The following is a 12,787-nucleotide window of genomic DNA, read 5'->3' on the forward strand; positions in this document are numbered from 1 at the left end:
TGCAGATCTGGGCCTTTGCAGACACCGCACACACCACGGGGCAGCGCGGGGCGGGGCGCTAGACTCTCTCTGCTCTGACTTCGCTGGGGAAGGCAGCCCAGCTGCCCCCGGCCCGGCCCGGGGAAGGGCTGGCTGAGCCTGGCTCCCGCCGGCCCGGCCCCACGGGGGCGGGGACTTGCTGACACCGCCCTCGGGCTGGATGGCGGCGGCTGACCCGGGGCCGGCGTGACTGGAGCCAGCGGCGGCTGCGCCATGGGCCCCCCCTCCGAGACCGACCTCTACCGCGACACGTGGGTGCGCTACCTGGGTGAGTGTGGGCCCGATCCCGACCCCGGGTAGCGCCGGCCCGCCGCGGGCCCGATCCCGACCCCCCCATCCGTGTAACGGGTGCACAGCGCGGCACTAGCTCCATGGTCAGTGATGTGTCTGGGAGCAGGATCTGCCGCTGTTAGACACCGAGCCGCCCGTGCAGGGCATGCTGCGGGGCTCGGGGGTGCCGCACACGCGTGGGGAAGGGGCTGTGTGTACTCCGAGGAGAGAGGCGGCCACACTCCATAGCTAATGCTGGAAGGGCTGTTTGTCAGCCTGATTTTCCGGGGTGTTCTTGTGTAGCTATGCAATATAGAGTGTGTGTGTTGCTGTGTAACCACACACCGATTTACATAGGTCAGTGTATAGCGTGTGTGTTGTTGTGGAATCCGTGCACAACACATTCAGGCGCCCATGCTCTCCCCCCCCCCCCGCCCCGATTGTTGCATTGCGGAGAAGGGGGCCGTGTCCCCGCCATACTGTGGAGCATTGACTCCTGTGACTACCCGCGCCATGGGATCTTCCCGCTGGGGCTGGCTTTCTGGCTGAGGCGTGGAACGGCCCCCACCCTCCGCGGGCAGCTCGCCCCAGGGTGGCACCGCCCACCCCTTCTGGATGGGCTGCTGGAGGGCGATGCGGGGAACAGAGGGCAAGCGCTCAAGGTGACCGGCCTGCCCATCAGTCCCAGACAAGCGAGGCATCTGCCGGGGCTCAGTGATTCTGCCCTCCGGAGGCACCTGCAGGTATCTGAGGCTAAAAATAACCCAGGAGGCACTGCTGAGAAGCAGGTTGCTCTGAAACTCCGTGTGGTGCATGGGTGAGCGAGCCCCGGAGAGCCTCAGAGTAGCGCAGCAGAGGGCAAGCGTCACCCACACTGCCCTGCCCAGGGCCTAGGCTCTCCTGGGCCGAATTTACATGTGCAGTTCCCAGCCTCCTGATCCCAGAGGGGACCTGATGCAGAATTGTCTGTTCAGTCTGTGGAGAGCCTGACACTCTCTGAGAGGTGTGAGCTGCCATTCTGAAGCCTAGTGCCGACAACACTTGGACTGCTGAGCATTTAGCTACTGGGGTGTTGTGGGTGGAGCTTGCAGTCCCACCATTTTTTTTTGGTTTTAAATCCTCTCTGGCCTGTGCTTTAGCCTCTTCGGTAACGAACCCCTCCGCCCTCTGGCCCCTCTGACCTTGCTCTTTCTTAAAGGCTATGCCAATGAAGTTGGAGAGTCCTTCAGAGCCATTGTGCCCATCTCACTGGTCTGGGCGAGCTACGGGGTGGCGACCACATACGTGATGGCTGACGCCATAGATAAGGGAAAGAAGGCAGCTGTTGTAAGTGTCCTGGAGCTCTCAAACCCTTTTGTCCCCCAGAGCTGGTTGTCTCCTCGACCCCAGGGATCGCCTGTGTGTGTCCTAAAAGGGAGGGGCCAAAGCAAGATCCTGTCACTTAGAGCCTGGTCAGGTCCTGGTGGAGGGAGCAGTGCCAGCGGGGACGGCAGGCTAGGGTGGGTCTCACTGTCAGGCCTCTGACCTTTCATGGGGCAAAGACTCCCCGCTCCTGCTGACAAACTGGGCAGCCTGGGGCCAAGTTCTCTCATCTGCCAACTCCACCCTCCCTCTCATTGCTGCCCAGATCCTGTCTACTGAGCCAGTCCTGCTCATGCACCAAAAGTCTGCTTCTGCCTCTGAGCCCAGGGGCAGTCCCCACCTTTGCACAGACAAAGTCAGTCCTGCACACCTCCGCTGCACAGCTCTCTGTGCTGAGGCCCTGTCTTCCTCTCCTGCTCCACCAGCAACAGGCGTCAGACTCCACAGATTGACGTTCCTGGGCATCTTTTGATTCACGGTGTCAGCTCAGGACTTGTAGTGTCCTGCATCTCTATTCTGTGACATTCACCTGCCTTTTCCTTTCAGTCCTTTCTCACTCACCTCCCTGTCTCCAGGAGAGCTGGAGGTTAGGACCATAAGAATGCCCCTTCAGAAAGAGACTTGTGGTCCATCTAGTGCAGTATCCCATGTTCCTGACACTCTGGAAGAGACCCCAGGGCTATACAGTCCAGTATCTGACATTGGCCAGTGCCAGATGTGTCATAACTATGCAATATGCTGGGCTGGGGGATCATTCCTGAGCCCACCCTCTGCAAAAGCATTTGGGTTTAGGGCATGCCAGGAGCTGGCAGCAGATCCAGGAGCCAGAGAAGCCAGCTACAGCACCTCCAGGAGTGTGGAAGAGGATGCTCTGAGCCCTGCTACCATGCTGGAGACAGAGGGTCAGAGCCTGCTAGCACTGACCCACCATCCAATGTTAGCCAGAGAGCAGGGAGCCATGTGCCATGGGCCAGGGGAGGCCTGGCTCCCAGTGAAGCAGCGGGTGGGATCCCTGTCAGACACAGCAATGACTTGACAGCTTCCTTGCTCTGCATGGGCTGTGCTGCCCGGCAGTGCCAAGCTGAGCTTTGTGGCATGTTCCTGAGTGGTGGTACCTGTCTGGGGAAAGCTGCTGCCAGGCTGTGATCTACACCCTGCACACACCAGGGCAGCACCTGCCCTGCTCAGGTGAGCTAATGCACCCACCCAGACATGTACAAACACACACAGACCTGACATCCCAGACCTGCACACGTGCACACATGCACAGAGCTGTACACCCCCGACTTGCACACACACATGCAGATGCATGCACACACCCATAAACCCACACAGCGATCTGTACATCCCCTACCTGCACCTACATCTATACACATGCATGCACACCCCTACCTGCACACACCCCTGTACACATCCACACACACACACACACAGAGATCTGTACATCCCCTACCAGCACACATCCACGCTCACACACACACACAAAATCTGTACACCTCCTAACCTGCACACACCCCTGTACGTTTGCTGAGAGACACAGATCTGTTCACCCCCCTACCTGCACACACCCCTGTACACATGTGCGCATGTGCACACAGAGCCCATAACAAATGTGTTTTCTCTGCTTGTCTTCTGCTGTGGTCCATTCCTCTCTGCACCATTTCCCCAAACCCATACTGGACCCTGTGTGTAACCCCTCCCCCCTCCACATCAGTGGTACATTCCTCTCTGTGCGCTCCCACACCCACTCCCTGCTGTTCTGCCCCACTCCACCAGTACAGTGTCCCTGCTCTCCATGCTCTCTGTGCTGCACCCATCAGGCACATGAACACGACGTGGGGAAGACGACACAGGTGGCCGTGGCTGTGGTGGATACATTTGTGTGGCAGGCTCTGGCCTCTGTGGCTATCCCCGGCTTCACCATTAACCGCATCTGTGCTGCCTCCCTCTACTTCCTGGGCACCATGACCCACTGGCCCCTCCCCATCCGGAAGTGGATGACCACAGCCATCGGCCTCTCAGCCATTCCCGTCATCATCAAGCCCATTGACAGGTATGGGCTGGCATGCCGAGGGTTAACACGGGTGGCAGGATCAGGGCTCAGCACCTGGGGCCCAGGACTCTGGGCAAGAGGCTGGAGGCCTGTGATGCCCTGGGGGGAAGCTGGTGATGGAGGGGATAGTGTACACTACATGCCTAGAGAGGCAGGGTGTTAGAGCAGAGGACTGGGAGTCAAGACTCCTCACTCCACTATTGACTCATGGTATGGCCTTGGGCAAGTCATGGTGCCACTCTGGGCCTCGTTTTCCTTGTCTCTGTCAGCGGTAGCTACAGTGCTTGGCATTAAAAATGCAGCATTTGTCAGTAGTGCTCTGCCTTAGGGATACCAGTGACCCTTGTAAGTGATCCTTGCAAGTCCCTGCACCCTGACTCCACTCCCTGGCAGGAGTGCCAGGCAGGGGAGGGGGGAAGCCCCCATGCCCCAACCTTATTTCTCCAGCTGGAGTGCTGGGGAGAACTGCAAGCAGAAGGGGCCCCCCTTGTTCTGGCCCAGGGCCTCACAAACCCCTAATCTGAGTGGAACAACGCCTGAGTGTCTTTGGAGCGAGACCCCAGGCACTCAACTCCTGCTGAAAGTCCCCTCATGCCCCAGGGCCTCTGGCAAGCGCAGCCTCTGTGTTCATTGTCAAGCAGCTCAGAGGGAGCTAGCACTGGGGAATTTGTGCACATATTCTGGCTGCACCAGCACACCTGGGGTGCCTCGCTCTCCTGGCACAGCTGCTGTTGAACACCTGGCCGAGCACAGCCCTAGCTCATAGCTAAATGTTACCCATTGTTTCAAGGAGTCTTGGACCCAGGCAGACTGTAGAGGCGCATGGCTAATACCAGCCTGGGGCTGATGACAAGCCTCAGTGCTCACTAGGAAATTCCTACACTAAGAAATGACCCGTAAGCCACCAAGCAAAGGCTGGTGCAGGCCTGGGAAGCTGAAGTTGATTGGTTGATGTAGGGCCTCAGCCCTCACTGGTGCCTGGCTGTGGTGCATGGAGCTCATCCTGCCATCCCACATGGTGCTGCTCTTTGCTTTCAGTTATCATCCACTCTGTATTACCGGCACAGGCATTCACACATCATGAGTCAGGCCCCCTCCAGCATGGCTTTTTTTAAAGACACCCCAAAGCCCTATTGTTTTTGGCTGGCTGCCAGCGTCCTAGCTGTTCAGGGTCAAAGCTCCAAGCTTTTCCCCACCCCTTACAGGGATAGAACCTTAGTTTCCATTTTAAAAAGTGAGATTCTCACACTCAGACAACTTGAAGAGCCATGAAGCTAGTGCTACACCTACATGTGCCAAGCATCCAGGGGCGGCTCTAGGAATTTGGCCACCCCAAGCAGTCATGCCTGCGGGAGGTGCACCGGAGCCACGGGACCAGCGGACCTCCCGTACACATGACTGCGGAGGGTCCGCTGGTCCCACGGCTCCAGTGGATCTCCTGCAGCTGCGGAGGGTTCGCTGGTCCGCGGCTCTGATGGAGCATCCGCAGTCATGCCTGCGGGAGGTCGACTGGAGCCGCGGGACCAGCGGACCCTCCGCAGTCATGCCTGCAGGAGGTCAACTGGTCCCGCGGCTCCGGTGGACCTCCCGCAGGCATGACTGCAGAAGGTCCACCAGAGCCGCCTGCTGGCAAAATGCCGCCCAAGTGCGCACTTGGCACGCTGGGGTCTGGAGCCGGCCCTGCAAGCATCCCCCTGCACTGAGAACCTAGAGGGCTGTAAAAGTAGCTGGAAATTAAGAGCAGCCCCCTGGCTGCCTCTAATAGGGCTGCTATGTGTGAGAAGAAACAGGCAGCTAGTATCCAAGAGTAGGTGGCTGGGCAGCACATCCATCAAGGGATTTAACAGCTAGGAGGAAAGAAGATCAAAGGAGACCATGTGATTAACCCTTTCACTGAGGGCCCAACACTGATCACATTAGAGCTGGATACCAAGGCTTTCCTTAAGTAATTCCTTGCTGTGAGCTAGTGCTCTGGGGCTGTTTGCTAGGAGAGGGGGCCCAGCTGATGGAATGAAGGGACATGCCAGGGCACAATGGGCTCGGAGAATGAAAACACCTGTTTGAAGTAACCACAGCCTCTCCTCTCTGCAGGTCAGTGGATTTCCTGATGGATTCCAGCCTCCGCAAACTCTATGGTGCAGAAGAGAAACGTCCTTCTTCATGAGGCAGCCCCCTTACATAGCTAAAGCGGGGGGGGGGCACTCCTCTCATCCACCCAGCTCCACACCTCACAACTGACTACACTGTATTTAGAGTCATTTTCTGCTGTTAAGCCAACTTACTGTGACATGGGGGCAGGAGAGCAAGTGGGCTGGGCAGCCCTGCCCCAGCACAGGCTCACCCCTGCTTCAGAGGCATTAGCACTAGCCCTGAATTGCCAGGTGCTGGTTGCCCAACCCAAATGCTGGAGGCCCAGCTGCTTTGGCAGCATGAGATTTCAGGGTTGTTCTTGGTCCTTCGTGGCCACGGGGGAAGAAGAGAGAGGAAAAGTGCAATTGCTATCAAAACCCAGTGGTGCCAGGGGATATTAATACAGGCTAGGGCTGGCATATTCTGTATCTTAGGAAGCCCCAGGACAGGTTAGGTTTGGCCCATTGAGAGATCTGTATTTACTGTGGGGGAAAAGAGAAAACCAAACACCTGTTCTGGGGGTTAATTGCACTAACTCACATTCCTCTAACTGGCTCCAGTTCCTGCTGTTGTGTAGTGGGAACCTGACTAGTCAAACTCTGCAATTCCCTCTCCTCAGAATAAACTGCTTTAACCTGAATTCACTCCCAGTTCCATGTGCTATTGAACTAGCTAGTTAAGGCTCCCTCTGCTTTAGTGCAGGGACAGTCTTACTAGCCATGATATGCTGGCAGGGAGAGAAGCGAGGAGGTTTGTCTTTTCCTTCCTCTAAGCCTCACAGAAGCAGACAATGCAACATACAGACACCAGAAAAATGCAGGATTTGGGTGGTGCCCACTGTAGTACCCCAGAACATTGGCCTCTAGCACAGCTTTGGTTCACTGTTCAGCCTGTTTTCAGAGACTTACCTGCTAGCCTTGAGATACCCCATCACTCCAGCTCTATTTTCTGAGTCCTTTGCTACTAGGAAGTTCCCCTGGTTCATTGTTACAGATCAGCTGAAGGCAGAGATTGGCCCTGTGTACAGGTGTTAAGTGCACTTGCATGTCAGGACACAGGTACTTGCACCTGTTATTGCTGAGCTTGACACAGAGAACCCCGACTCCTTGGCTTTTGACTCCTCCCCACCACCCTCATTTGTCAGCAGAGGGAAGACAGACAAGAGATTGACATTAGAGAAAAAGCATTTATTGTAGCTTGAAGGCCTGGTTATTCCTTCTCTGGTGCATCTGTAGTCAAGTTGTAGTCTATCCTGGATTCTCTCTCATCCTTCTGTATCTCTTCAGTAGTCATGAGGGCGTTCACCACACTCTGCAGCTCTGTCTGGTAGGGGTACTCCTTCCTCTTCCTCAGCAGCCTTTGCCCTTTGCTGCGCTGGTATGACCGGAATGAGGCCAGAGCCAGAGCCAAGAGGCCTCCTACAAAGAGGGCTCCCACTAGACAGCTGCCCACAAAAGCAACACCCACCAGCAGAAGCTTCTTCAGGGTGCGGCATCGTTCTAGGGGACAGAGACATTCAGGGGTTGAATCCAGACCAAGTAGACCAGATTAAAATGTAACCCCAGGAGAAGCCAGTCTCCCTAAGGCTAAGAGCCCTGCATTTGTGTATCTGTGCACAGTGCATAGCCATTCATTAGATGCCACCTACAGAGAAATGCCCAGAACTGTGGTTAGTTACAAGCAATGCCAGCTGGAAGCCAGAGAACCAAGTACTGCCTCTTACTCGCAGAGCTTTTAGCATTGTCTTAGCCATTTCCAGGTGTAGTAGGGTTGGAAGGACCCTTGAGTCTAAGATAGTCATTCCCACTTCCCTCCCAATACAAGGAGTTGGGAGGTCTCATTCACACCTACCTTCATACCATGGAGCCTCTTCCTTGTGCACCGTCAAGGGGCCAGCTACTTTTCTGTGGAGCATCCCTTCACCTATAAACTCTGGAGGAAAACAGGTCTTTGTACCCATGCTCAGACTGGGTTGTCCAGTCACTTTACTACAGAGGCAGCTAAGCACAGCCATGGAGATCTATGGGATGGCTGCAGCCACCTTCATGCCACAAGAAGATGGAGGTTGTGTCCCAGCATGCAGCTACACTGCTCTGTCCAAGCTAGTCACTACAGGCTGCACTGCCATTTTGGTTAACAGAGCAGGGCTTACTTGTGTGAGAGGGTCCAATACCCACCTCAGGTGCCACAGCTTGATTTTACAAGGTGGCTTGATACCATGTAGCAGCCAACAATCAAACTGCTGCATACGATGGAGTGGTGGCTGCCCAATCTGATGTTAGATGGGCCTTTGTTTGTGTCCCCACCAGAGCAGGTAGGGGGTTGTGACTGGCTCCTGTTGGATAGCTAGGACTTCCCCCCCCTCACCATGTATCCAGGCTCATAGAAGAGCCCATTTCCTCAACATTGCCCCACTCTTGTTGGATGTGTTCTTGCCCTCACAACCACTAAAGTCCAATGGAGAGCCCAATGCTAACTGGCCATAGCAGAGTGCATGCTACCAGGAATCCAGAAGCCCTCCCCCCTGGACAGATGAAGCACCCTCTTATGGCATTGCTGCAAGGTCCTGCCTACAATCTGCTGAGACAGCCCCAGCAGAGAACATCTGGATCTCTGCAGCCAAGACAGTGGCCACACCCCAGCCTCCTCACATTCTGTTTGGCCAGTTGGTGAGTGCTCCCCATACAATCTGGTTGGGCAGTATCAAGCATGCAGAGAAGATAATGGACACAGAGTCCTGGTACCTCTTAGTTCTTCTGGAGGAGCAGAGTCAGCAGGGCAGTGGTTGTCACAGCAGCTACACTTTAAGTTTTGGGAAGGGTCTTCTAGGTTCTGCCAGCTGAAGATAGAGGGAGGAAGGAGTCACTGGGCAGCAGTCCCTGCACAGCACATCTGGGATCAGGAGTGGACCTACAGAGATGGTAGCCCATATAGCCCCACAAGCAGGCAATCTGAGGACAGACCAGCCCCACACCATTATAGCCTTGGCTTCTCTGAAGAGGATCCACCAGTTGGTGACAGCTTGCCCACTAGAACTGAATGGAAACCCACTACTTCCACATAGGCCACTCAACCACCAAATGGCAACTACTGATCAGAGCTGGAGTCAAACCAGCTTCCTGGAGGTACCCTTCCTAGTACCAGTCCCCTCCATGCCATTGCAGGCAGGGTGTCATGTTGGCAGGGGGGCCACATTTGAGCCAGGTCATGGTGGCTCCAGTTTAGTCATATGCCCTCCCTCCAAGCATAGCCCAAAGAGCCTTCTCCAGGCACTGTTTGACAGATGCTCTGGAGTGGTTTCTCATTTATGCTCAGATGTGAAAAAGCACTTCCCAGACACTACTGTTGCAACAGCCCTGCCAGCTGTTCCTTATATTGGAGAGCCCCACTAGTCCCAGTGTTCTGGGGGCCAGAACCAAAGCACCCCATTAATGCACTGAATGGCTGAGCAGACCTGAAGGAGGTACTGTTGTAATAGCAGGACTTCTTCCCCAGGCTTGTGAGGCTCTCCTGGCCCCATGCAGTCAGCAGGCAGTGAATGTAGATCTGGAAGAGACAGCTTGTGCTCAGAGCAAGCCCTGAGCTCCCACCCCAGATTCGCCAGCAGCACCTGGGGTGGGGGTTTACATGCGAGCTCGGCTGCAGAGGGATTGAGCTCAAGGTCATGATCAGAGCAGTGAGGGGAAACCCTTGGGCCAAGCCTCATCTTGGATGAGGCCTGCACTGACTGACAGTTTCATTTGGAGGGAGCCTAGCAGGTGTCCAGAAGCAGACCGGGGATGGTGGGCTTGCCTACTGCCCTGCAACTGCCACACATGCCGCCTTCCCACTCCAGGCAGGTCCAGAGCTCCTGGGGAGCAGAAGTGAAGCTGGTACACAAATGAGGCCCCAGGAAGAGTTGGCTGCCTGGAGAGGCAGCACACAGGGAGCCCATGGCTGAATGATCGTGAGGACTGAGCCAAGCACAAGCCTCTCTTCTGAGCCATTTGCTGTACATGCTCAGCCAGTCTGGCTACTGCACACATTCCAGGGGCAGACATCTCCCTGAAGGCCCCACCTACATTGTTGGAGATGCTCATGAAATTCCCTTGCAGGGCACCAGCTTGCATCTGAGCCTGGGTAATAGGGCTAGATCAGTCTTGCATAGCAAGGATGACCCCTGTTCTAGCCAGGCAGTTAAAGCACCTAGTTAACAGGGCAGAGGAGACTTTGGGATCCTTGTATGAGGATCTGGAGTCCAGTTAAGGTGGCTTTCACCAAGCAGTTCCTGCTTTTCTGGCTTAGCCAAGAGGGGCAGCCAGAGACTCTCATAGGGCACCCTCTGTTCAGAATTAGGACCCTGAAGCAAAACAGGCAATTGCTGCCGAGTGCCTTGGCCAGGCTGTAAGGTACAGACAGCTCCATTCAGTCGCTGTAGGAAGCTCGTTCAAGGCTCCCAAGTCTGCTTCTTAGTTGGCACATCTGAGGATGCAGGTGCTCAGACTGCTGCTCTCCATCAGCCTCTGGCTGAGCCCAGCCACCCCTTTCAGCTACTAGCAGAACAATAGAATCATAGAATCTCAGGGTTGGAAGGGACCTCAGAGGTCATCTAGTCCAACCCCCTGCTCAAGCACAAAGCCAGTCACGCTCCCCACCCATAGTTGGGCCTCACCTTTTCCTCTGGTTCGTCAGCCAGCATGAAAGCTGGGATGGCAAACTGCAAGGCAGAATCCTCAGGCCGACGCCAGACAGCAACATTCCCAGACTTCCCCCCATGCAGACACCTGTGGGAGACAAGGGAGCCAGCCAGGGATGCCTTCAGCAGGGTCACAGCCTTCAGAAGGGGGAAGGGATCAGAGGAAGTGCCCTCCCCAGCAGGGATGTGCAGTGGGTGCAGACTGAGTGTGAAGGTTGTCATGTTACTGACTAGGCTGCCATTCTTCCCGTTGACTTGTCCTAGGCTACTCAATACCAAGGTGATAGGCACAGCACAAGAAGAGACTCCCTCAAGTGTATGCATTGGAGTTACATGTTCCCCTGCTAGAGCAAGGGATCCACACACCCCTACATTGAGTGTGAGATCAGGGTTTAATACAGACATCATCATCATCATCATCAGCTGAGGGTCAAAGAACATCTGCTCCCCTCACCCCCCTCCCTGCTGTATTTTTGCTCCAGTGAAGTGAAGAAATCCAACCAGCAGGATAGATTGCATGTCCCTGTGTTGGGAGTGAGACCCCACAGCTGAGGGCATGCAGAACAAGCCTAAGCACCTCCTCAGTCTGATCTCCCCACTCTTCACCCCACTGACCCATGGTTGTTCACAATCACATAGATCCTCCTGGAATGGCTCAGGTGCTTTGCACTGCTCCCATAGCACTCATCCACGTAGATTCTTGGGGAGACACCTGCACTGGATTCCACTTTGGCCTCAACACAGATGAGAGCGCCAAGGGTGTATGTTGGGGGCTCTGCCATCACACTGAAGTCTTCTGCAGGGGGAGGAGAGGATAGGTTACATGTGCCAATGTCTTGCACTATCCCAAATATGTCTGGGGCACCTCTGAAGAGGTGGGCCTGTCTCATCCACCCAGTGACAGGGGGAATGCCCTATGGGCTGAGTACACCTTTCCAGTAGCCAGAGAGGTCACAGGCTGGAAAGAGTATGTATCAGGTCCTTGCACTCAGGAACAGTGAGCCATAGCTGTTCACTAGCACCATCTCCATCCTAGTGTCTGTTCTCCAGAGAGGTCAGACCAGCAACCACCCTGCCCAGGTTTCTTCAGCCCAGGAAAGGAGCAAGTGATCAAGGGGCTGGATGAAAGCCACCTAGCCCTTGAGCTCAGTTACTGTCAATCTGAACTGGATTGGAAACAAAGAGCTGGAGTCTGAGGTGTCAGAAGTTCAACTCCTTGATAAGTTTGAGACCGACTCAGACTTGTGCTCTGGGGGGACCCCCTGTCCCCAATAAGCCACCAGCTGGAGTATATGAACAGCTCAGGGAAGGTACTGAATGCCCCAGCTAGACAGAGGCTAATCTAATTCAGGAATGTGTGTGGTTGCAGCCACACAAGACTCCCATTTATGAAGCCCTCTGCTGAAGAGCTAGCCCCATATGCTGGCCCTAAACCTGCCACCCCAGGCATTTAATCCCAGTCATTTGGCTCCAGCACCCATCTGAATGGGCCTGTGTGCATGTTGGGCCAGCAGAGGTTCAGCGCTATAGAACTGATCCACCCTTTGACCAGAGTAGCTGGGCTGAGGACGGCAGCTCCCCACTCTCAAGGTGAAAAAACTGGTGTTAAGTAACACTTCCAACATCTCCCTCAGGAAGTGCCTTTGCTTTCTCAGCATATGAAGCCCTACACATGGGGTAGTCCAGGAAAGGAGGGGGGAGGGAATAAGTCAATAGTCACCACTAACAAGAGAGCCCAAGATGCCTGTAGGCAGTCACATCCAGGAGCATGTTAACCAGAAATCCATGGACAGATTGTTACCCTAGAGACAGCTGGCTCAAACTCATACTGACACCTAGGCAGCTGGGTTAGCTTTTACCAGAGTTGGTTTTGTATGTGGGGTGGGGTGGGGAGGACAAACAGTGCAGAACAGAACATTGAGAAGGCAGAAGGCTGCCTCTTACACATGGCAACCTCACCAAGATCTGTAGGAAGGTCTCACCATTCAGGATCCTTAGGGTGAAGTTCATCTTTGCAGTCTTTATGGAGTGGCCACCTTGCAGGAACTGGACATAACCTGGTGTCCTAGCTGAGAGATGGCCAGCCACTGTGGTACCAGATGGGGCTGAAGCAGCAGGCGTCACTGTACTGTTAGAGGAATCATCCCAGAAGGGGGACACTAGATCTTTGGCGGCTATGAGAGAAGAATTGAGAACTAGAATCTACATTGAACAGCATCTGCAGGAACATAGGAAGTGCCAGACTGGATCAGACCAGC

The 12,787-nt window shown here is 55.0% G+C and overlaps 2 protein-coding genes across 3 annotated transcripts; one reads left to right on the forward strand and one right to left on the reverse strand.

The window, feature by feature from the left end:
• The first annotated feature begins 101 nt into the window (after positions 1-101).
• On the forward strand, positions 102-6,498 carry MTFP1 (mitochondrial fission process 1). 2 transcript variants are annotated; one of them, XM_044990436.1, is made up of 4 exons: positions 102-307; positions 1,508-1,635; positions 3,492-3,724; positions 5,816-6,498. In XM_044990436.1, exons 1-4 carry the CDS (start codon positions 253-255, stop codon positions 5,886-5,888), a joined length of 489 nt encoding a protein of 162 aa, XP_044846371.1. In that variant the 5' UTR covers positions 102-252; the 3' UTR covers positions 5,889-6,498. The 2 variants fall into 2 exon arrangements, with proteins under 2 accessions (XP_044846371.1, XP_044846370.1); XM_044990435.1 differs by lacking the exons at positions 102-307; positions 1,508-1,635 and having other exon boundaries at positions 1,656-3,724.
• A 522-nt stretch (positions 6,499-7,020) lies between these two features.
• LOC123351189 (zona pellucida sperm-binding protein 3-like) lies at positions 7,021-11,349 on the reverse strand. The gene is made up of 6 exons (XM_044990434.1): positions 11,145-11,349; positions 10,506-10,617; positions 9,309-9,400; positions 8,599-8,693; positions 7,706-7,786; positions 7,021-7,353 (listed from the first exon to the last, which is right to left on the reverse strand). Exons 1-6 carry the CDS (start codon positions 11,309-11,311, stop codon positions 7,064-7,066), a joined length of 837 nt encoding a protein of 278 aa, XP_044846369.1. The 5' UTR covers positions 11,312-11,349; the 3' UTR covers positions 7,021-7,063.
• Positions 11,350-12,787: the final 1,438 nt, after the last annotated feature.

The sequence above is a fragment of the Mauremys mutica genome, chromosome 16, assembly GCF_020497125.1.
Source record: "Mauremys mutica isolate MM-2020 ecotype Southern chromosome 16, ASM2049712v1, whole genome shotgun sequence".
In the NCBI taxonomy this organism is placed as follows: domain Eukaryota; kingdom Metazoa; phylum Chordata; order Testudines; family Geoemydidae; genus Mauremys; species Mauremys mutica.

Bases quoted from the DNA above. Each gene is read 5' to 3' on its own strand.
- MTFP1 (XM_044990435.1), top strand. From the start codon at position 3,282: ATGTGTTTTCTCTGCTTGTCTTCTGCTGTGGTCCATTCCTCTCTGCAC. The intron at 3,725-5,815 runs GTATGGGCTGGC...TCCTCTCTGCAG, and splicing joins ATCATCAAGCCCATTGACAG to GTCAGTGGATTTCCTGATGG.
- LOC123351189 (XM_044990434.1), bottom strand. From the start codon at position 11,311: ATGGCAGAGCCCCCAACATACACCCTTGGCGCTCTCATCTGTGTTGAG. The intron at 9,401-10,505 runs GTGAGGCCCAAC...TGTCTCTTCCAG, and splicing joins CTGACGAACCAGAGGAAAAG to ATCTACATTCACTGCCTGCT. The intron at 8,694-9,308 runs GTCTGCTCAGCC...CTCTATCTTCAG, and splicing joins TACAACAGTACCTCCTTCAG to CTGGCAGAACCTAGAAGACC.